We start from the raw sequence: 23808 nt of genomic DNA on the forward strand, positions 1-23808 counted from the left end.
TTTTGGGGTAAATACCCAGTAGAGGGATTGCTGGATCATGTGGTAGATCAATTCTTAGTTTTTTGAGGAACCTCCATTCTATTTTCCATACTGGCTATACCAATTAGCAGTCCCACCAGCAGTGTATGAGAGTTCCTTTTCTCTGCATTCTCTCCAACATTTGTTATTACTTGTCTTTTTGATTATAGCTATTCTAACAGGTGTGAGATGGTATCTCATTGTGGTTTTGATTTGCATTTCCCTAATAGCTAGTGATATTGAGCATCTTTTCATATATATGTTGGCCATTTATATGTCCTCTAGGGAGAAGTGTCTATTCAGATCCTCTGCCCATTTTTTAATTGGATCCTATTTTTTGTTGTTGTTATTGAGTTGTATGAGTTCTTTGTATATTTTGAATACTAGTCCCTTATCAGAGGTGTTGCTTGCAATATTTTCCCATTCTGATGGTTGTCTCTTTACCTTGTTGACAATTTCTTTTGCTGAGCAGAATTATTTAGTTTGATGTAGTCCCATTCATTTATTTTTGCTTTTACTTCCCTTGCCTTTGAGATCAAATTCATAAAATCCTCTTTAAGTCTAAGGTCCTTGAGTTTAGTTCCTATGTTTCTTCTATGTATTTTATTGTTTCAGGTCTTATACTCAGGTCCTTAATCCATTTTGAGTTAATTTTGGTGTGTGGTGATAGACAACAGTCTAGTTTCATTGTTTTGCAGGTGGCTTTCCAGTTTTCCCTGCACCATTTATTGAAGAGGTTTTTCTTTCTCCACTGTATGTTTTTGGCTTTTTTGTTGAAAATTATTTGCCCATATAAATGAGTTTACTTCTGGACTCTTGATTCTGTTCCACTGGTTTATGTGTCTGTTTTGCTGCCAATACCATGCCATTTTGATTACTGTCACTTTGTAGTATAATTTGAAGTTGGGCAGAGTGATGCCTCCTGCCTCATTCTTTTTTCTCAGGATGGCTTTGGCAATTTGGAGTCCTTTGTGCTTCCATACAAATCTGATGATTTTTTGTTCTATTTCTTTAAAAAATGCTGGTGGGATTTTGATGGGGATTGCATTAAATCGGTATAATGCTTTAGGTAATATGGTTATTTTAACTATGTTGATTCTTCCAGTCCAAAAACATGGAATATTTTTCTATTTCTTTGTATCTTCTTTGATTTCTTTTAAAAGGGTCTTGTAGTTTTCATTATATAGGCCCTTCTCATGTTTCATTAAATTTATTCCTAGGTATTTTATTCTTTTTGTTGCAATTGCAAAAGGAATTATTTTTTCAACTTCTTTTTCTGACACTTCGTTGTTAGAGTATAGGAACACTATGGATTTTTGAACATTGATTTATTTTGTTTCCAGAAACTTTATGTATTTGCTTATTGTTTCTAGTAGTGTTCTTGTGGAGTTTTTAGGGTTTTCTATACAGAGAATCACGTCATCGGCAAATAGTGACAGTTTGACTTCTTCATTTCCTACTCGGATGCCTTTTATATCTTTTTCTTGCCTGATTGCACTCGCTAGGACCTCCAATGTTATATTGAATAACAGTGGTGATAGTGGACAGCCTTGCCTTGTTCCTGATCTTAGGGAAGGTTTTTATTTTTTCACCATTAAGTATAATGTTGGCTGAGGGTTTGTCATAGATGGCCTTTGTTATGTTAAGGTACTTTCCTTCTATACCGATTTTGTGAAATGTTTTGATCATAAATGGATCTGTATCTTGTCGAAGGCTTTTTCTGCATCTATCGATATGATCATATGTTTCATATTTTTAAATTTATGTGGTGTATCGCATTAGTCGATTTGCGTATGTTGAACCATCCCTGTGCCCCTGGGATGAAGCCCACTCAATCGTGGTGTATAATCTTTTTAATACATTGCTATATTCGGTTTGCTAGTATCTTATTTAGGATTTTTGCATCTGTGTTCATGAAAGATATTGTTCTGTAGTTTTTTTTGTTGTGTGTTATCTTTATCAGGTTTTGGTATCAGAGTAATATTGGCCTCATAAAATGAGTTAGGAAGTATTGCCACCTCTTCGATTTTTTCGGAAGAGTTTGAGGAGAATAGGTATTAAATCTTCTTTGAATGTTTGGTAGAATTCACTGGTGAAGCCATCTGGTCCTGGACTTTTACTTTTTGGTAGGTTTTTGATGATTGTTTCAATTTCCATGCTGCTGATCGGTCTATTTAGATTTTCCGGTTCTTCTTGATTCAATCCAGGAAGGTTGTATTTTTCTAAGTACTGATCCATTTCTTCTAGGTTATTAAATTTGGTGTTATATACTTTGTCATAGTATTCTTGTGTGTTCCTTTGTATTTTTGCAATGTCTGTCATAATTTCCCCTCTTTCATTCCTGATTTTATTTATTTGTGTCCTTTCTCTTTTTTCTTTAGTGAGTCTAGCCAGGGGTTTGTTAATTTTATTAACCTTCTTAAAGAACCAGCTCTTTGTTGCATTTCTTTTTTCTTTTTTGTTTTCAATTTCATTTATTTCTGCTCTAATTTTGATGATTTCTTTCTTTCTGCTGATTTTAGGCTTCATTTGTTCCAGTTTTTTAAGATGAGCATTAGGTTGTTTATTGGGGCTCATTCTTGTTTTTGGAGATTGGCCTGTAATGATGTGAACTTTCCTTTTATGACCGCTTTTGCTGTGTCTCAAAAGTTTTGATATGTTATACTATCATTTTCATTTGTATCTATGTATCTCTTGATCTCTCTTTTTATTTCTTCTGTGACTCAGTTATTCTTCAGTAGTATGTTCTTTAATCTCCATGTATCTGTGGTTCTTTCCATGTTGTTTTTACAGTTGATCTCTAGTTTTAAAGCATTATGATCAGAGAATATGGCTGGTATGATTTCAACCCTCTTATGTTTGTTGAGGCTCTGTCTCTGTGTGCCACCCAGTATGTGGTCAATCCTTGAGTGTGTTCCCTGTGAACTAGAGAAGAAAGTATAAGCAGCTGTTTTGGGATGGAAGGCTCTGTAAATGTCAATTATGTCCAGTTGGTCTAATGTGTCTTTTAAGAATGTTATTTCCTTATTGATTTTCTGTTTGAATGATCTGTCCATATCTGAGTGTGGGTATTTAGATCCCCTACTATGATAGTGTTTTGGTCTGTTTCTCCCTTTAGTTCTATTAGTAATTGCTTTACATATTTTGGGGCTCCCCGATCGGAAACATAGATAGTAATAAGTGTTATATCTTCTTGGTGCATGATTCCATTTATCATTATGAAGTCTCCCTCAGTATCTTTTTTTTTACCTTTTGTATTTTGAAGTCCATTTCATCTGATATTTGTACCACTACTTCTGCTTTTCTCTGAATGCCTTTTGCTTGAAATATCATTTTCCACCCTTTCATTTTGAGTCTATATTTGTCTTTGGAACTGAGATGTATCTCCTGGAGGCAGAATATGGTTGGATTTTGTTTTCTGATCCATTCTGCAACTTTGTGTCTTCTTATTGGTGAGTTCAGTCCATTTCCATTTAGGGTGATTATTGAAAAATGAGTCTTCTTATAGCCATTTTATCTTTTGCTTGCTTCTGGTAGCTCGGTGTTTCCATCGTTTCCTTGTCCTTGTGTTTCTGTTTTCTTTATTTTGGTTGGCTTTTGTGGTTTTTCCCTCTGGTTCTTCTTGTTTTATGTTATATACTTCAATTCTGACTCTATGGTGTGTGATTACCATTATGAATATGAAAAGGGTAGTTATATATACAGTCATCCATTTTCTTCTGCACGTGCCTTATCTCTATTCCCCTTTTCAAATTTGGATCTTTGAATCCTCCCCTTTTAATTATTGTAGTCTCAATTTGTCCGTATATATGCTGAACGTTCTTTACTATCTTGCTATAGCAATTCTCTTCTTAATATTTAAGCTTATAATGCCCTATTCTTAGTAAAGATTGCATTCCTCTGCTTCTATTTGCTTGATAGTCACCTTACTCCTAATTATGTATTTTTTTTTTCATTTCGTTTTAGGTAAGATGACCACTTTCAGTATTTACTGTAGTGCAGGCCTTGTAGTGGAGAATTCCCTCAGTTTTTGTATGTCTAGAAAGGTCTTTATTTTTCCTTCATATCTACAGGAGAGCTTAGCTGGATACATTATTCTAGCCTGATAGTTTCTTTCACTTAATAGTTTGAATATTGGATTCCACTTTCTGCCTGGCAAGGTTTGTGCTGAGAAGTCCGATGACAATCTAATGGCTTTTCTTTTATGAGTTACTATTTTCTTCTCCCTGGCTGCCCCTGAAAATTCTGTCTTTGTCATTGACTTTTGATAACTTTAATACAATGTGTCTTGGTGAAGGCCTTTTTGGGTTGAAATAATTAGGCGTTCTTTTGACATCTTGAATTCCAAGCTTCATCTCAATTTTAGATTTTGGAAATTCTTGTCAACTATTTGTCTGAAAATGCTTTCTAGTTTCTGTTCATTTTCCTCACCTTTGATAATGCCCATTATCCTTATGTTTCCTCCCCTGCTGGTATCAGCTTGTTCTTGTATTTCTCTTTCATTATTTTTCATTATTTGGTTTCTCTCTTCTTCTTTCTTATTTATTTCTAGATTTCTGTCTTCGATATCACTGATCCTTTCCTCCATTTGGTTGACTCTATTTCCCAAGCTTGCTATTTCATTTTTCAACTCTTGCAGTGTGTTTTTATCTCCAGAAGTTCTATTTGGTTCTTTTTGAGGGTTTCTATCTCCTTGCTAAAGAACTCATTCTGCTCATCTAGTTGTTTTTTTTAATTCCTGAAATTGTTGATATGACTCGTTTTGGAACTCATTGAGTTTTTTCAGAAGTATCATCTTGTTTCTCTGTCATTTAAGTCATATTTCTATGTCTGTAAGCTTATTTTCTGTAGATTTTTCTCTTTCTTTCTGAGAGGCCTTGTCACTTTGTTTTCATGGTGTTTAATGAACTATTTCTCCACCTGGGCATTAATGAATGTGTATTCTACTTTTTTTCCAGAAAGATTTATTATGTAAAGGACTCTCTTCAGGCTGTTGCAAAGAAGGCACTTTTCTTTTGGTTTCCAGTAGGTGGCGTCTAAGCCTCTTGGATCCCTGCTTTATATAAAGCCTTAATAATGCCATTTTTTCTCTTATAGATGTTTAATCATGCTTGCTACCCTCTCTCAGTCCTTGTCAGTGTTAGCGACAGTTTTGGTAGCATTTGCTCAGATTCCCCTGGGCTCTGCAGTGTTTGGTCTTGGATGGAATGGAGGTAGGGGCCCTCTGGGTCGGGGGGTGTTGGGGGCTGCAACTCAGCCTCCGTTTTGCAATCCCAGCCAGTAAAAATCAACTGTTGTTTCTTTGCCATCCTGCTTCTCTGCTTTCTGCCCTTAATACTGGGCCTTGCCCCCGGATGCACGGAAATCACAGCATTCCCAGGTAGGGCTGTTCAGAGAAGCCACTGCACCTTCTCTCCACCCCCACCCCCCTCTGTCCCCAGGGAGGTCTGGTGGCTGCAAGAGGCATCTTCTTTATCTTTCCCAGTCTACTGCCCAATACTCTTATGTGCAGATCCCATGCTCAGACTTGCTGGTGTGCAGTTTAGATGTTTTTTGGTTGAGTTTTAGATATTTAGCTTATTGTTGTTTCAAGGGGAGAAATCTGGGGATGTCTCTCACTCCACCATGCTTCTTCTCCAATATTGAAGTAGAGATTTTTTAAAAATTACAAGATAGTGGTAAATATAATTTCTTCTAATGAATCTGAATATCTAGATGAAATGATGATTTTCTAATAAATGACCAAAATATGTAGAAATGAGGAGAGGGCTGAGCAGGGACTTTCATCTTTTAATCTATATACTTCCAGGATTTTGAATTTTACATCAAGCATATCATTCTTTTATAAAAAATAATAAGAAAACTTATTGCATTTTTTAGGGTTAACTTTGTTATCTAGTGTCCAGGAGGAACAATTTGGTGAAGTCAGTGTGCCACAAAAACACTCTAGAAACCAATGTCTTCATATCCAGATTGAAGATAGAACAATGTAGGTTGCTATGGAGGACATTTTGGGAGCTTTCGGGCCTTGTCTATCTCTCTCTCAAATCACATGACTGAATAGGCTGGTTTTTCTTATATCACTGTGAAAGATAGCAGAGTTCAGAGAATTAATTCAGTTAAAATGCACACTTATTGTTGGTGCTTCTGTTATTTTAAATATGACAAACATTTGTATGAAGTGTTAAGAGGCATTTCTAATGTGATTCTGTTTGAGCACTGCCATGGCCAGCCTCACCACAAAATCCATCACTGTGGCCGTGCTCTTCTAGGATTTCTGAGGAACAGTCTACCACTTTTTCCAATGTCTTGAAGAAATGTATTACAATGGTCCTCAGCCCTGGGAAAGCCCATGACTGTCATGAAGTAGCAGTGACCAACAGTTCAAGAGATAATGAAAAGAACCTGGCTCCAATGAAAGAGTCCCTTATATGAATGACTTGAATTACCGGCTCTGCTTCTTAATAGACTGGTCCCTGCTCAGTCCCTTTGAACAGAAGACAGACTCACAGAATGCTTCTGTAGACACAACTGCCCTAATATTTTCCCTTTGCTCTTTCTTACCCTATGTCTTATCAGAGCGGGAAGCAAATGGGCTTGGCTTACCTGCACATCATGTTAACTATGTTTCACTGTGGAGAAAGCAAGATGTTTACATTATATGTGAGATCCTTGCAATACTGCCTTTAGGTGGGTTAGGCAGGAGTTAGTATTTCCATTCACAAGGTAAGGAATCTGAACCTCAGAAAAAAAATTTAACGTGGGTGGAATGGCCAACCACAGGTTACATATGTTAATTATGTGTTGCAATTAAGTACTTTACTTAATCTCACTTTACTCACATATTAAGCAACTGTGCAGTTCAATAATGACATGGAACTTTATTTCTTGTTTATCGTAGGGTTCATTTATTGATTTTCGTGTCTTTTTTTTTTCCCTCACAGTTAATCTCCAGTCATGTGGCTTTGTGGTATATCAAAACAGCAAGCTTTTCCAATCAAAAACTTTTACAACTAAATCAAATTTTAGTCAAAAAATTATCTCTGGCACAGTTAATAAAAACGAAAAAAATCAGAGTCCTTCCGTTGAAATGGTCTTTCGTCCACAGGTGAGTTTTTCTGTTAACAAAAGTTAAAATTTCTGCCAACTTTTGATTACAAAAACAAGAATACTTTGAGCAAAAGAAATCCACAGAAAAACTCTTTGAAAGTATTAATTTAACCTTCTACCCACCCATATTTTCTATAAGACTAGCTAACTGCAAAATTAGCTAATTTGAATTTTACATCCTTTTCCCCTTTCCAATCTATAATGAATATGTTATGCTTAGTACACATCTAACTGATTTCTCATATGCTTATCTTATCCTATTTGATTTTTTCTACCCAATTAAACATTAAAAAATCAGTTGCAATTGTCTTCTTAATTCACAGCATAACGCAAAAGAATTTCAACTCCATTCCTATGCCTGTGTCTATTGGAATTTTTCAATGAAGGATTGGGACACAAATGGCTGTTACAAAAGGGGAAGCAATAATGAATTCTTACGCTGCTACTGCACACATACCACTAATTTTGCTGTATTAATGGTAAGGGTGTACATAGTAATTTTTTTCCAGACAAGAATTTTCTTTATACACAATTTTGGTATGTGCTAACCTTGGGGTTTAATTTACATAATACTAAACTCAGATTAAATGAAAAAATAGGTAATGGAGAGATAAGATTATAAAGGGAAGTGCTGGTAAAGGCAAGTAGAATATGGTTGTTTTGCTTTTTTTTTTTTTTTTTGCAAATTGTATGTCTCAGGATAGATGAGTTCAGCACTGTGTGTTTAATGAGAAGGGAGCCCATGTGCAAAAGAGGAGCTGACAGACTCCATTTAACTAACTTGCATGTTCTGAAGCATGAAGTTGTTCTAGTCAGAGGCAAGGCTGTAGAGCTGTGCACTAGGGAAAGGTTCAATATATGGGTGGTCAGTTTAAATCAGCAACTGAAAGTTTTTCCGTTGTAATCATCTTGCAATGATTGTTTTCCACTGTAATCAGTTACTAAGTTTATGCTAGAAGATGTAAGAGGAAAAACTCTTGAATTCATTCAATTGTCCTATAGTTTTTGTGTGTATTCTATGTGTCACTGATTAACACTTTGCTCTGGTGTGCAGCTGTATTGCACCTCTGAAAGTTCTTGGGCTGACTCTTCTTTTTTTGTTTTGTTTTGTTTAACAGTAAGGCATATATATATTTACACTGTGTGTTCACCTCCCATAGTCAGGTTTCTTTCTGGGCTGACCCCTCTAAGAAGAGGACTTCTGTTTGTTTCATTTTCAGAAATCTATTATTCTGGTGAAACCAAAAAATGTTAGTTTATATATTTGATGGAATGCTTTTATATGCAGGAGAATAGGTGTCTCACCCTTATTAAGGGGCTATTAATGCTATGAATCTCCCAAAGAGAAGTAGATGTTTTCATTCCTTAGTAGCTATGATGTAGCTGTATTTGAGAAGCCAATAGAGATCAAAACATACTGGTACAACATAGACTATCAAATTAGAGAACATTGCTTTAAAAACATTTTCAAGATAACTATACTTTTCTTATTTTAATTATCAAATCTTTCTTATTTTTAATCGATTTTGATTGTTTATTTTTTAACTCGTATTACACAGAGATCTGCTTTCTCAATCAGAACACAATAAAGATAAACTTTTAACTTTTTTGATAGCTTCAGGTCATTAGTATCATTGAATAGTTGTAGAAAGCTCAGAGAGCTATATGCTAAATAATACAGAATACATCATCATAGTTATCTTATTTTCCTTTTTTGAGGTCAGGCTTTCAGCTATTCTTTCTCACTAATATCTGAATCTGCCTTAATAACTACCTACTCACATTTATAATTAGTTTTGGGTTGCAAAAATTTTTAAAAGGCCACTTAGAAACATATGTAAAGTAAGAGCGGATAGGCTCTAAGTTAATAGATGCTTTCTATAATCTGAAGATCTAGGTATTCCATGATTTTTTTGTCATCTACTTTGTATACTTCAGATAGGAAGAAACATGAGATTTTCGTTTTATTATTATTTAAAATTAAGTTTATTTTATTTTTATTTTCTTTCTACAAAATCATTGCATAAAGTATGAAGGTTTACCTACTGAACAGAAATATACTGATATGGAAAAACATTTACGAGGTCTTAAATAGCAATTCAAGAATGATTCTATTATTTTAACATTATATTATATTATTTATATATTTGTGCAAGAGACACAGATAATATTTGTAAGCACATAAAAAAAGCCACCTCTAGAGACAGACTTTCAAGAGGCAGGGTATGATGTGGGATAGCTGGCAGTAAAGAGAAATATGTCCTTTTTTATTTGTTTCTATATTGCTTTCATGTTTTATAAATAAGCATTATGGCTTTTTAAATTTTAACAATTAAAAATTAGAAAGTACAGATAAGTAAGAAGAATTATATATATCCTACCCACCTAGTGATTACTGCTATTACCTCTCTAGACCTAATAGTACATACTCACATAAAATATACTTTTTTAATGGATATGCACTAAAATATTGAGATAGATAGCACACAAAATTAAACCACCTTTAAAAAAATGACAGGATCTTATTTACATCTTTCCATGTCCTTTAAAATATTTCTGCAACTTTATTTTTAGGACATTATCTTAGATATGCTAATTTCCCCTTGGATTATGGTTATACATAAAAAGAATGTAATGGAAAAATGAAGCAACTCTAGCCAATTTAGATGTAATTCAAATAACTTTGATTTTAGACATTGAGGAATATTATATGTTTTCCTTTTCTGAATTAGTTAAATAAGTGTTCTCAAGCCCAACTTTATGTAAAACTACTTAGCGATAAAGGATTAGTTCCTATAAAATATATCAACAGTTTTATAAACTGAAAGCAACAAACGAACAAGACAAACAACGAAAACTCATAGACACAGACAACAGTTTAGTGGTTACCAGAGGAATGGGGGGAGGAGGGAAGGTAGATAAGCGTAAGGAGAGTCAAATATATGGTGATGGAAGGATATTTGACTTTGGATGGTGATCACACAATGCAATATACAGATGATGTATTATTGAATTGTACACTTGGAACTTCTATAATTTTATTAACCAATGTCACCACAATGACATTTTTTAAATTTGGTAGGTTAAGAAAAAAAGAATACATATCTGGCACCTATCTGGTTATTTTGACCAATGTAATTTTCATGATGTTGACTTTCATAGACATTTCAGGAATGGTTATTTAAAAATATTGGTCTTGACTTATTTTCCAGAGTTTCAAAAAGAAATATAACTATCCCGAATCACTAAACACAATATCCAACGTTGGATGTACGCTGTCCATTATTTGTCTGGTTCTCACAATTATATTTCAGATTGTCACCAGGTAAGACGGGAAGCTGGCTCTTCTCATGAGAGAAATTGCTATCCTGATATTATTTCCTCTCAGTATATTCTCATCAGAATGCAGTTCCTTGAAACTAGAAGGGAAATCAAATGTAGTTCAACATGCTCATTTTACAGAAGACACTAGGGCCTGGAGAGACTAAAAAATACACACAAATAAATATGTAATTACAAACTGTGGCAAGTGCCTTGAAGGAAAATTACATACCATATAAGTACAGGTCTGTCATGCAAAAAGAAATGTCTCTTATAATTTGTCTTTTTATTTGTATTTCTACCATTACTACATTTGAGCAGACAATTATTTGATCCCATGTGAATAAGCTGTGGTAGCAGTATAACTAGTTTCTTCACCTAAAATCTCACTCTTTCCAACTGTCATCAGATTTTTTTTTTGCATCCTCTATAGACACATTTCTTAGTACAGTTGTGAGGCTGTAGATGTCACTAAAAACTCGTCAGGAAACAAAAGCAAAAATAAAAACAAAATTATGTTGACTTTAAAATCCTAAATCAAAGTTTTATTTGTTCAAGATAATGCACAGAATATAGTAACATGTAAAAGAGCCAGACTATTTGACAATAGCTTATTCTATAATTTATGTTTGAAATGGAGAAAAATTAGAAACTAACTTTATTTTTATAAAAGGATTCTTTTGAGTACTTTTTGCAATCTGGTCATTAAACCTTTCAAAAGATTTAATGAAATTTTCAATTATCTGTAAAATCTCAACTAAAATGCCAAGAGGATGGACAGAGTTGTGTTTAAATTTTAAGCTTTTTATTCATCGTGGAAATACAAAGACTGAGAAGGATCATGATGAACTGTTATAAAATCATAAAGAATATATAATCAGCAAACAGACTTGTTTATCAAATTCTGAGACATTAGAAATAGAGAGGCACTTGAAAATTTTAGAACTTTAAGCACAATAATAAACTTAGAGAAATAGTTATTCCAAGAGGCCTTGTAGTCTGAAAAATCTAGAAGGGTTTAGATGAACCCTTTATAGTGAGTGTACATTTTATACCTTTTATTAATATAGGACTATATACTATAGTATACAGAGAACTGTAATGACATTAGAGGGCATTTAAGGATATATCTGTCTCTAAACATTAAAAGAAACAATATATGCACAGTAAAAGGAATATCAAACCTCACAGGTGAGATCAACTTTATTAAGGGCAACCTTAAATTCTCTGCCAATGTGAAAACACACACACATGGGCCACTGCAGACTCCTCTCTCTCTCTCTCTCTTTCTAATTTCTCTATATCTCACTGCCTTCTGAAGACTACTATGCCAGACTACAGACAAAATGAAAAAAGGCTTTTTTTCTTCATAACAAAATCTTAGGTTAAAAAAAAAAGAAGAAGAAGAAGAAGAAAAAAACAGTTTTAAAGAGTACTTGGTTCTACATGCAGAATTAATATTCCAATGAAAGAATAGCCTTCAGGCATGTTTGACATTAAAAGGCCCATTCAGAACATCTTGACCATTTGACTATCAGCAAACATTTCCCAAAGTATGAACCTTTGAACACTAGTCCTTGGAAGATACTCCATGGTAAAAGGGTTCTGAAAGTCTTATGGCAAAGAGACATGTGAAATTTTGTTGAGTATAAGCCATTTACAGGAATAGTGATAGTATAAAAAGTCAATCTACCCAAATTATGAAGAATATCATTAGTAGCAATAGACCTTGAAACAAATTTTAAATATTTTTACTTAATTTAAAATATTTATGGGAGCCTCACTCTTCAACTGTAATGTAAGATAAACCTTATACCATTTTGTTTAAAACTTATTACATAAAATTCTAAAATTAGTTAAAAAATATATTTTACCTATTATTTTAAAATTTATACATGATTTTTAAAATAAAATACTTTTAAAAACTCAAGAAACTTTCTCTACATTTGCACATGGGTTCATTTACTAAGGTGCAATAGCTTTCTATTTTGAAAAAATTTTAAATCTATTTAGAGCTTTTCTATAGATAGCCTTTGTATGTACTTGCAAATCTAGAGAAGTTACTGTCTATTGAAGTATTAAAAATTGCCTTAAAATTTAGTGGCTTAAAACAAGAATTTGTTATTTCTAATGATTCTAGGGTTTGACTAGGTTAAGCTGGATGGTTCTGTTGGTCTGGCTTAGGGTCTCCCATGAGACTGCAGTCAGGTGGTGGCTAGGGTTGGAGCGATCTGCAGGCTCAGCTGGGATGCTGCAACAGCTGTCTCTCTCCTTAGTCGCAGATTTCCACGAGGTTCTTCAGCACAGTAGCTGGACTTTGCAGGGTAGATCAGAACTCCCGGGAACACAAAACGGAAAGATTTTTATGATGTTCATGAGCCCTAGGCACTTTTGCCTCTGTGAGGCTCTTCTTTCCTAAAAATGGATAAAAATTATATTTTATAACTGTATTGGTATAAAGATGAATGTATTAATGTTATATGGTAAAATTTTTCTTTGACCTAAAAGTTCTTTTTTTTTCTTCTGTTTTTAAAAGGAGTTAAAACATTGCTGTAGGCCGTAAAAGTATTGTGGACTCTAAGCACTGCTGTGTCTAATGGATAAATTGGCCCTAGCTTCTAGGCCTTCTGCTGCATTCTATTAGTTAAAACAAGTCACAGGCCAGCCCTGGAAGGAGACAACACAAGGCATAAATACCAGAAAGTAGAGTTCACTGTGAGCCATCTCTGGAGAATAGCTATCACCTTGAATTAGAACACAGTTTTAAGAAAGGATGTGTCAACCTGTTTTTTTCTAACTCGCTTTTTTGTGGAAATGAAATAAGGGCAGAGGATTCTTTTCTGGTGTTGTTGGGAAGGTAGCTTTACCAACTGGCCTATGAGCTAGCTGGATTTACCACTGAGCTATGAGCTAGCTGGATTTACATTAGATAATCATATTCCTTTGTTCCCTTACAATTTCACTAGAGTGTATGTTTTACAGTTATTTTGTTTATTTACTTAATTATATTTACCTATTTATTTTCAGGAAAGTCAGAAAAACTTCAATAACCTGGGTGTTGGTCAATCTGTGCATATCAATGTTGATTTTCAACCTTCTCTTTGTGTTTGGAATTGAAAACTCCAATAAGACAAATGGCAGTAACACCGACAATACTTCTGACAATAATATAATACCCAAGAAAGACATCAGTGTTACCTTGAACCTCACATGCACGGTGACTGCTGCCTTGCTGCACTACTTTCTCTTAGCGACATTTACCTGGACAGCACTCAGTGCTGCACAGCTCTATTTCCTTCTGATTAGGACCATGAAGCCTCTTCCTCAACGTTTCATTATGTTCGTCTCTTTAATTGGATGGGGTAAGTGTTTGCTTCTCCACTTACTCAGGAATTTAATTTTGTCAAAATCATTTAATTTAAACAAACATCTATTGAAAGCCTAATGGTAGGAGGCCTTGAGGCAGGGAAGATGGAAAATCCAGAAGTCAGTAAGAGTGCCTTCTGCCTAGTAGCTTATATTCCTGTGATCGAGGCAGGTGGATCAAGGCAGCTCTACTAGATGTGTCGTAAGCTAACGTCAAGATGTTAATTTCCTTTAATATGTCTAGTAATTCGATTCAAGATTTAGACTACAAATAACTTTCTAGCTACTTTAAAAGAAATGTTTTAAGAAAGATGCAGTGACTCTTTAAGAAAAATAATTTGAAAATTTATTGGGTTCTAGCAAAGGAGAATTGTTTTGGTGATACCCAAATTTCAGTTTATTCAAGTGACAGAGCAATTAGGCTATTTAAGATGGAAATTTTGAGACTGATGCAGTGTCCATTGTGCCAAGAAGGCCACTGATAGATAAAGATGTGGTATGTATATGCAATGGAATATTACCCAGCCATAAGAAGAGGTAAAACATTGCCATTTGCGACAACATGGATGGATCTTAAGAATATCAGACTGAGTGAAATAAGTCAGACAGAAATAGTTGAAAATTGTATGATTTCACTCAGATGTGGGATATAAAACTAAAAGCAACAAATAAACAAGACAAACAAAAACTCATAGACACAGACAACAGTTAATGGTTAGTGGAGGGAGAGTGGGGAAGAGGGGAGGTAAAGGGGATCAAATATGTGGTGACAGGAGATTCGACTTCGGGTGGTGAACACACAATGCAATGTACAGATGACGTATTATTGAATTATACACTTGAAACCTATACAATTTTATTAACCAACATCAACCCAATAAACTTAAGTAAAAAATGGAAATTGTGGCCAGAGTCACAAAGAGATAAGAATCAGTATAAGACTGGTATGAAGAGCCAACACTAAAAGGGAAAGGAAAACCCAGAAAAAGTATGCCCACTGTTGACCTATATCTGTGGGATCATTTACGTTGTCTATAGTGGAAAGAACAATACATTCAGAAAAGGGTCAGATGTATAATTCATTCATGGTCTTTTATAATTAATTCTGGTCTTGGGTAAATTGTCAATTCTGTGCCTCTCATTATCATCTAGGACTCCCGGTTGTAGTGGTGTCTATGACAGTGGGAATTATTTTTTCTCACAATAAGAATGATGACCAGTGGGAGTTAAAATATCGGCAAGAGGAAATGTGAGTTTATATATTTTTAAATGTACATTTCTATGATATAAAATGTAACTATTCAGTGATGTTGAGTCCAAGCGTCACTTTACATATGCACCTCACTTTATAATTGTCATATTATAAGTGGGTATTACAAATTCTCAAAGAACACATTATATTTTAAATATGGTGACATGAAAATTTCCTATGATAAATCTTTTTGTAGTGCAAGTACACCCAAGGGAAGGGTGACGTCAGGGTGCTTACCTATTTCCAGAGTCGACCACGCTCAGCTGTAGAACAGGAGGCTATCTGCCTGGCTTGATTTTAGGAGCCAAACATTCCAGGCACTATTTTCTCTGTTTAATTAGGGTTAAGTATTTTTTGATGAGCTTAAAATGTTAAATTCCACAATGAGAGATAAGGGGTAAGATGCGAATATCTCATGGGAGAAACAATTCACTTCAAATTGTGTTATTAATTTTCTACCCCAACCCAGGCACCGGGTTAAACCTACTCCCATAAAAGCCTTGAGGAGAAAGAAGCCTACTGTCTTAAATTTATTCACACTGAGCTATAAATAATTAAGAGCAGATTCTTTCCTGATTACAGTATTAGATGTTAGGAAAGACACTAGGCAACTGATAATAAGAGTTGAGAAGAGAGGAAAGGATGTGTAACATGAATATCTGCTTCCTCTTGACCCCTTATCCCCTATGTTCTACCTTATACACAGGCATCAAGGGGCACATTTCTTCAGGATATATTTAGAAATAGGAAGGATTTTTTTTTTTTTGGTTTTTCTGATTTATCCTCCCAGAAGTTGCGCCTCAATATCCCATGCTCTCCTGCACTGCTCCCAGCTCTGCCAGTGATATTCGAAACCCCTAAGCCTGTTCCCCCAACACACTGCTGTCTCTGCAAGGACCAAAGTAAGGGGTGACTACAGAGCAGGCCACACTCCTCTTTAATACTCTATCCCCTGATTCTCTGTACCATCATCATATAGGCTGTTTTCAGACTTCCCTGAAGGGTTGAGGTAGTCATGGGAAATTAAAATGCATGATGGGGAAAGTATTTTAAGTGTATGCTGTAAATATTAAAGCTGTCTTCATGATGTACTTCATGGCAAAATAAACAAGGAGTTAAATACTTCATCTGAGGTCCACCTATGATGCCATCCAGACCTCAGGTCCATAGCTGTTTGTCAGATTATCCTCGACCATGTGACTCTCCAATCTCGGTTCTAGAAATCCCACTTCATACTTACAAGGATTTGTCTCACTGTAAGCGCCATCACTCTCCTCAGCAGTCTATTTCTCAAAATCCAAGTTATTGAATTCAGGATAGGGTGAGGCTGTCATGAGAACAAAACCAGCATAACTATCTTTCCAAGTAGTACAAAAGATAGAGGGGGTGAGAAGGAGTCCCCTCCTAGTGCATACTTCATGATGACCATGGGTATCCAAGCCTATTTTATTTCCAGGTCCCCCCACTGGTGTGAGGTAACTGAGGAATCTTACAGATACTTGCACACACACACACACACACACACACACACACACACACACACACACGCACACGCACGCACACACGTCTATAGTGCAAATAGTAATTCTCATAAATTGTATTGTGTAAAGTTTAAACAACTTAAGACTCATACAGATAATAAATATTTGTCTGTTTCATAATTTGCAAGTCTGCCTTTATCCAGTAGAGTTGTTTCTGCTCATTTTCTTTCTCAATCCTTCCCTTCCCTTTTAAACTGTTTCTTTAGGCTGCCTGGATAAGAAATGTGTTCACTTTTTTCATTTAAAACTTTTGATGGCAACTTGCTTAGTTTCTAAAGAAACTCCTTGAGATTTGAAAGTACTTCTCAGCAAAACTTCATTAAATTTTTAGCCAAATGCCCTCCTATTCTTCTGTGTAGGAGATTGTGGGATGGAGAACAGTAGGAGGGTTGTCCTCTAGTTACAGATGAAAGGAAAGAGAAGCCACAAGTCCTGAAGATAAACTTGCTTGCTCTCACTATTTTATTTAAGGATGGACCTATTATTTGTTTTAATGGGTTGGAGGCACTTCTTTTCATTTTTTAATTCATTACAGAGACTTGAACATCATTCTAGTTTCCTTGTAGATCATTGATACACCAGAAACACACACACACAGACACACAGACACACAGACACACACAGACACACACACACACACACACACACACACACACACACACACACACACACACACACACTCCTACCCTCATTACCTGCTTTATTTTTCTCCATAGCACTTGTCACCATCTGACATAGTTTAGATTTTATTTGTTAGTTCTGTATATTTCTCTGAGCTAGAATAAATTCACTAAGGAAAGGATTTTGGTTTTTTTGTTCATTGCTAATACCTTGGTATCTAGAAAAGTGTCTGGCACATAGCATATACTCTGTAAAGATTTATTAAATGAGTTAATAAATTCTTTCAACAGTGCCAGGAGATGATTACTACTCCTCACAGATGAGAAGAAAAACACCACCAAAACCACCACTACCAATAACAAAAATAAAGCAAAACAAAACAAAACTGATGTAATGAGGTTAAATAACTATTCAAATATTTTTAAACATTAAACATTAAAAAATTCCCATTAATAAGAGAATGTTTAAATAATTTATGTATAAGAAAATAATGAAATAATATGTAGCTCTAAAAATAATGAAGACAATCTTTATATTCTGATATGGAATGATCTCCAAGATATGTTGTTAAGTTAGGTATAGAAGTATCATATGTTATCATTTGCATAAAAAACAGAAAAATATACATTTGCTGGTATATAAATCTAGAAGAATATACAAGAAGTGTTGATTACCACTGGAGATAGCAACTAGGTGACTAGAGATAGTTATAGGAAGGGATCTTGTCTCACTGTGACGATTTGTACCTTTTAAATTTTGAACCATCTGAATGTGCTGCACATTCGAAAATAAAACAAAACAATAACTTGCTTAAAGTCAGACACCTAGTCAGAGACAGAGTGTGACATTTAAATTCATGACTGCCTGACTCAAAAGCCCATTTTCTTTCCACTAGCCCATAGTCTTTCATAGAAAAATATGGCAGAACGAACACATCTCATTTTTCTAGTGGGTGAATCTTGAAAGTCATCTTAAGTGTACAGGATGTGAAGGGATATTGCCATTCAGTCAAGTGAATTAACATTAATAATGTTAAGAGCATGGAAAACCAGTATGTGTATCTTTCTTGGTCTTCTGAAATCATTTCTTGTCTCTCCACAGCTGCTGGCTGGCAATTCCAGAGAGCAATGGTTTTATGACAAGTCCATTGTTGTGGTCATTCATTGTACCCGTGATCCTTATCCTCATCAATAATGTCGTTATATTTATTATCATCGTAGTCCAAGTGCTGTGGAAAAATAACCAGAATCTGGCAAGGTAAGACTCCCAGTAAGTGGGAAGCTGCCAGGCATGACTCATCTATTATGCAACATGGCACTGTTCCTAGAAGAGTTTTCAGACTTAAAACAATGGCAGGGACATGTGGATCGCAGGACTGATTTTCTCTTAAATTTTCTCAGAAAGTGGATCTTCTCATCTTCCAACATCAGTACTACAATATCAGTCTACTGCATTACATAACACACTTTGGGCTATATGAGCCCAACTAAAACTAAAACCAAAGGCTTCCAGAAAAAAAAACCCAGTCCCAAATATTCAAGAAATCATATTTGAATCACTTAAGAAATGAAAGGGTTGTGAATTGATGCTGGTCACTGTATTTTCGTTTTACAAACTGGTAGCTGTAGACAGAATTTTATGTGTGTTGCTTGAATCACATAATGGCTTTATTTTTTTTAACTTAGTTGCAAATATATAAAAATTGGGAGATTTCACTTAAATTGTGTTTTTTTCTTTCTTGAAAAAAATTGAAACATCTGGCAACATTAAGCCCACATTCTCTACAGATGGGGCATCTGCTCTTTGCTTTATCAGTTTTTGTGTGGATGGTTTCTCTCCTTTCTATAACTTTTCTGACCCCAATAACATTCTCATTGTCATGCTGGATATACAGTAAGAGCTTTTAGTTGAAGAGACAAATAACAGAAACTATTAAACACATACTCACCCCCCGACCATCTCTCACAGTACAAATTGGTTAAAACACAGTACTAATAAGGCTATAAATTCAAGTTTAATTTTACAAAATTCTACTTAACCCAAATAGACTTACTGTAAACACATTTGTGAGCTTTGATAGTCATCAAATGAACTCATTTGGTATGAACAGATGGAAGAAAACAACCATCAATAGTGGGAATATAATCTTAAATATGTGCTTTACTGATCAAGAGTAAGTATATTTCTATACAAATGATAGTCCATTTGAGGGGAAATACAGGGAAAAGATTATCACTGATAATCCTTCAAATCTGTGTTTTATTAGCAATGTAGAAAAATCTTGGTGACTTCTTCTTAGACTAATTGCAAATTGGGTTATATTTCCTTTATACAAAACAATATCATTTTGGCCACATACATCAACCAAATTTATATTTCTAAATTTTGGCTAATAGCTCATGGTTCTTAAATTGGCTTAGTTATAATGAAAAGCAAGTTACAAGTTAATTGTTTAATAAATTATCTTCCATGTATCAGTTAGCTTTTGCTGCATAACAACTCCCACCCCTTAAAACTTAATGGCTTAAAATGACAAATATTTATTATTTGTCATAAGTTTGTTGGTTAGGTAGTTGTTCTGGTTTGGGCTGACATGAATGTGGATAGATGATCTACTATGCCTTACTTTCATCCTTGGTGGTTAGTGGTTGGCTGGTCTTGAGTGAGAGCTGCACAGTTGGGGAAACTCATCTCTCCTCCATGTGTTTTCTCATCTCCATTAAATCAGTCCAGGCTTCTTAAAATAGTGGTCTCAGAGTTCCAAAGAGCATTAAGAAAAGGCAAACTCTGTGAGCAAAATGCTTTCAAGTCTCTGATTGTGGAACAATTGCTAATGGCTCACTGGTCAAAATAAGACATACGGTAGAGGCCTGATTCCAGGGATATAGACTTAGCATGAGAATAAAGAAGATCATTCAGCACATTAATAACCTTTCATTCCTGTATCAACCTACAGCATAGAAAGGTCCTAGTTGTTCAAAAAAAGAATTTCTCATGGGCTGATACAGCAGTAATAATCATTAAAATAAAATTCTATTCCCCCCAAAAGTTGATTCCTTGTGAAATTTGCCTGTATAAGGAACTGTTTATACCCGACTTTTTAAGTAGATATCACTGTATTTCTTAATAAAACTTTCTAAATCAGATTTTATCCAGAGTGACATACTAGCATCGTTTTTCCACCTGAGACATAATATTGTTAAATGAGCAATATATGTAGGCAGCTGAATATATATATATATATATATATATATATATATATATATATATATATTAATCTTGGTAATATATTCTCAATAGGAGAGTAACAATGATATTCATAAATTAAAAAAACGAATGAACCATATTTTCTATCTTGCTTTCTTTTACCTAGCACAAAAAAGGTTTCATCGCTAAAGAAGATTCTTAACACATTATCTATTGCAGTCATTTTTGGAATTACCTGGTTTCTGGCATTCTTAATGTTAATTGATGATAATAACATCAGGGACATCTTCAGCTACATGTTCTGCCTTTTCAACACTACTCAGGTATGGTGTGGATTAGTCTAAAAGTAGCAGAATATGCAGTGGTGGAGACAATATTGCCTTGGACGAAAGTTTTATCCTTTTGAAACTCTCTGAAGGTCATTGCTCAGTTACCATTAGGAGATTCTATTTTTGATAAACTTTGGGAGAATACAAAGGAAAGCTCTTTGTGACTTACCTATTTCGTTCTTTCCTGGGCTGAAGTACATAAATTGCAATAAAGTTGAACCTTATTAATTAATATTGATCAATTAAGGTTGAACCACATTAGTCCCTCTTTGAGCAGAAGAGATTTTTTCAAGCAAATAGCTTTGGAAATCCTTTCATTTTCTTTTATGTAACAGGTTCACAGCAGCTCCTCACTGTGGTTGGTATAGAGAATGTTACAGTTATTGCTGGAGCTTGGACCTGTGTGGGATGGGCAAAATTTTTTCTTTCTCTCTCTTTTTAAAATTTTGTAAGATTATTTATTTTATCTTTTAAAAAAACTTTATTGGAAATAATCAAGAAATATAATTGAGTATATTTAAAGTGTGAAACGTGATTTGATATACACATATATTGAAGAATTATTACCAAAATTAAAATAACTAACAATTCATCATATCACACAGTTAATTTTTTTGTGTGGGGTGAGAATGCTCAGCAACTTTCAAGTGTACAATACCATCTTATTAATTAGAGTCGCCATGCTGTATGTTAGAATCTTTTGTATTCTTTGACCTACATTTCCCCCTACCTCCAGTCCCTGGCAACTGCTATTCTATTCTCTTTCTATGAAATTGGCTTTTTGTTTTTTTGATTCCACATATATGTGATACCATATAGTGTTTGTCATTCTCAGTCTGGCTTATTTAATTTAGCATAATGCCCTCTGGGTTAAGCCATGTTGATGTAAATGGCAGGATTCCCTTTTATTTTATGGCTGAATAGTATTCAACCATTTTATACATATATATGTATGTATGTATATATATATGTATGTATGTATATACAACACATATATAATATATATAGGCTATTGTGATAATGCTGCAATAAACATGGGTGTGTGGATATCCCTTCAAGATACTGACTTCATTTCCTTTGGATATATACCCACGAGTGGAATTGCTGGATCATATGGTAGTTCAAGTTTTAATTTTTTGAGTAACTACCATAATGTTTTCTATAATGGCTGTATCAATTTAAATTCCCACCAAAAGTATATCAAGGTTCCCTTTTCTCCACATCCTTACGGACATTTTTTTATCACTTGTCTTTTTGATAATAGACATCCTAATTGGTGTGAAGTGATATCTCATTGTGGTTTTGATTTGCATTTCTCTGATAATTAACCTTTTCATATACCTGTTGGCCATTTGTATGTTTTGGAAAAATGTTTATTCAGGTTCTTCGCCCATTTTAAAATTGGGTTATTTTTTTTTTCCTATTGCATTGATAAGTTCCTTCTATATTTTGGATATTAACCCTTTATTGGATATGGAGCGTCCAGATATTTTCTCCCTTCTAGAGGTTGCCCTTTCAATTTATTGTTTCCTTTGCTCTGCAGAAGCTCTTTAGTTTGATGTAGTCCTGCTTGTTCATTTTAGATTTTGTTGCCTGTGCTTTTGGTGTCTTGGCTAAGAACTAAGAAACCATTGCCGAAACCATTGCCAAAACCATTGTCAAGAATCTTGATTCCCAATGTTTTCTTCCAGGGGTTTTGTTGTTTCGGGTCTTACATATAAGTCTTTGATCCATTTTGAGTTAATTTTTGTGAGTGATGTAAGTTAGTGGTCCAGTTTCATTTCTTTGCTTGTGGAAATCCAGTTTTATTAACATCATTTATTGAAGAGATTATTCTTTATGCATTGTGTGTTCTTGGCGCCCTTATCAATTAGTTGACTTTACATGCATAGGTTTATCTCTGGCCTCACTATTCTGTTCTATTGGTCTACGTACCTGTTTTTCATGCCAATGCCATACTGTTTTGATTACTATGGCTTTGTAGTATAGCTTGAAATTAGGAAGCATGTCTCTGGCTTTGTTCTTCTTCCTCGGAATTGCTTTGGCTATTGGGATCTTTTGTGGTTTTATGTGAATTTTAAAATAGTTTTTTTCTATATTTGTGAAAAACGCCATTGAAATCTTGGTAGGAATTGCTTTACATCTCTAGATTGTTTTGGATAGTGTGAACATTTTCACAATATTAATTTTTTTTAACCCAAGAATACAGAATATCTTTTCATTATTTGTGCCTTCTTCAACCTCTTTCACCTATGTCTTACAGTTTTAAAAGTACAGGTCTTTCACTCTTGTTTAAATTTATTCCAGTTTCATTTTTTTATGCTGTTATAAATGGAATTGCTTTCTTAATTTCTCTTTCAGATAGTTTGTTGTTAGTGTATAGAAATGCAATTGACTTCTGTATGTTGATTTTATATTCTGCAATGTTGCTGAATTCATTTATTAGTTTTAATTGTTTTTTTTTTGATAGAGTCTTTTGCATTTTCTGTATTTAAAATCATGTCATCTGCAAACAGATCATTTTACTTCTTTTCTGATTTGGTTTTTATTTGTTTGTTTGTTTGTTTGTTTATTTATTTTGCCTAATTGCTCTGGCTAGGGCTTTCAATATGTGTTGCATAAAAGATGAGTGGGCACATTTGTCTTGTTCATAATCTTATATTTATTTTATTTTTTATTTTTAAATATATTTATTTATTTATTTATTTAATAGTGCTATTGATTAACAATAGCTAATAAGTTTCATCCGTACATTTTAACAGTAAGGCATATATCTATTTAGACTGTGTTCACCTCCCATAGTTAGATTTCTTTCTGTCACCATATATTTGACCCCCTTTAGCCGGTCTACCTCTCCCCCCATCCCCTACCCTGTATAACCACTAGTCAATACTCCATGTCCATGAGTCACTGTTTGTTTGTCCTGTTCATTTGTTGCTTTTAGATTTCTATCCCACATATAAGTGATATCATGTGATTTTCAACTTTTTCTGTCTGGCTTATTTTGCTTAGCATGATTATCTTGAGGTCCACATTATTGAAA

General features: G+C 34.4%; 1 protein-coding gene across 1 annotated transcript in view; it reads left to right on the top strand.

Moving 5' to 3' along the window:
• The window catches only part of ADGRG7 (adhesion G protein-coupled receptor G7), a 65929-nt gene that overhangs the window by 29542 nt on the left and 12579 nt on the right, over positions 1 to 23808 (top strand). The window contains exons 9-15 of the mRNA XM_039856811.1: positions 6963 to 7126; positions 7452 to 7607; positions 10341 to 10453; positions 13477 to 13811; positions 14968 to 15064; positions 18331 to 18486; positions 20603 to 20759. Coding sequence (XP_039712745.1) covers positions 6963 to 7126; positions 7452 to 7607; positions 10341 to 10453; positions 13477 to 13811; positions 14968 to 15064; positions 18331 to 18486; positions 20603 to 20759 — 1178 coding nt within the window. The remainder of the gene's footprint in view (positions 1 to 6962; positions 7127 to 7451; positions 7608 to 10340; positions 10454 to 13476; positions 13812 to 14967; positions 15065 to 18330; positions 18487 to 20602; positions 20760 to 23808) is intronic.

This window comes from Pteropus medius, unplaced genomic scaffold, assembly GCF_902729225.1.
Source record: "Pteropus medius unplaced genomic scaffold, Ma_sr-lr_union100, whole genome shotgun sequence".
Lineage (NCBI taxonomy): Eukaryota > Metazoa > Chordata > Mammalia > Chiroptera > Pteropodidae > Pteropus > Pteropus medius.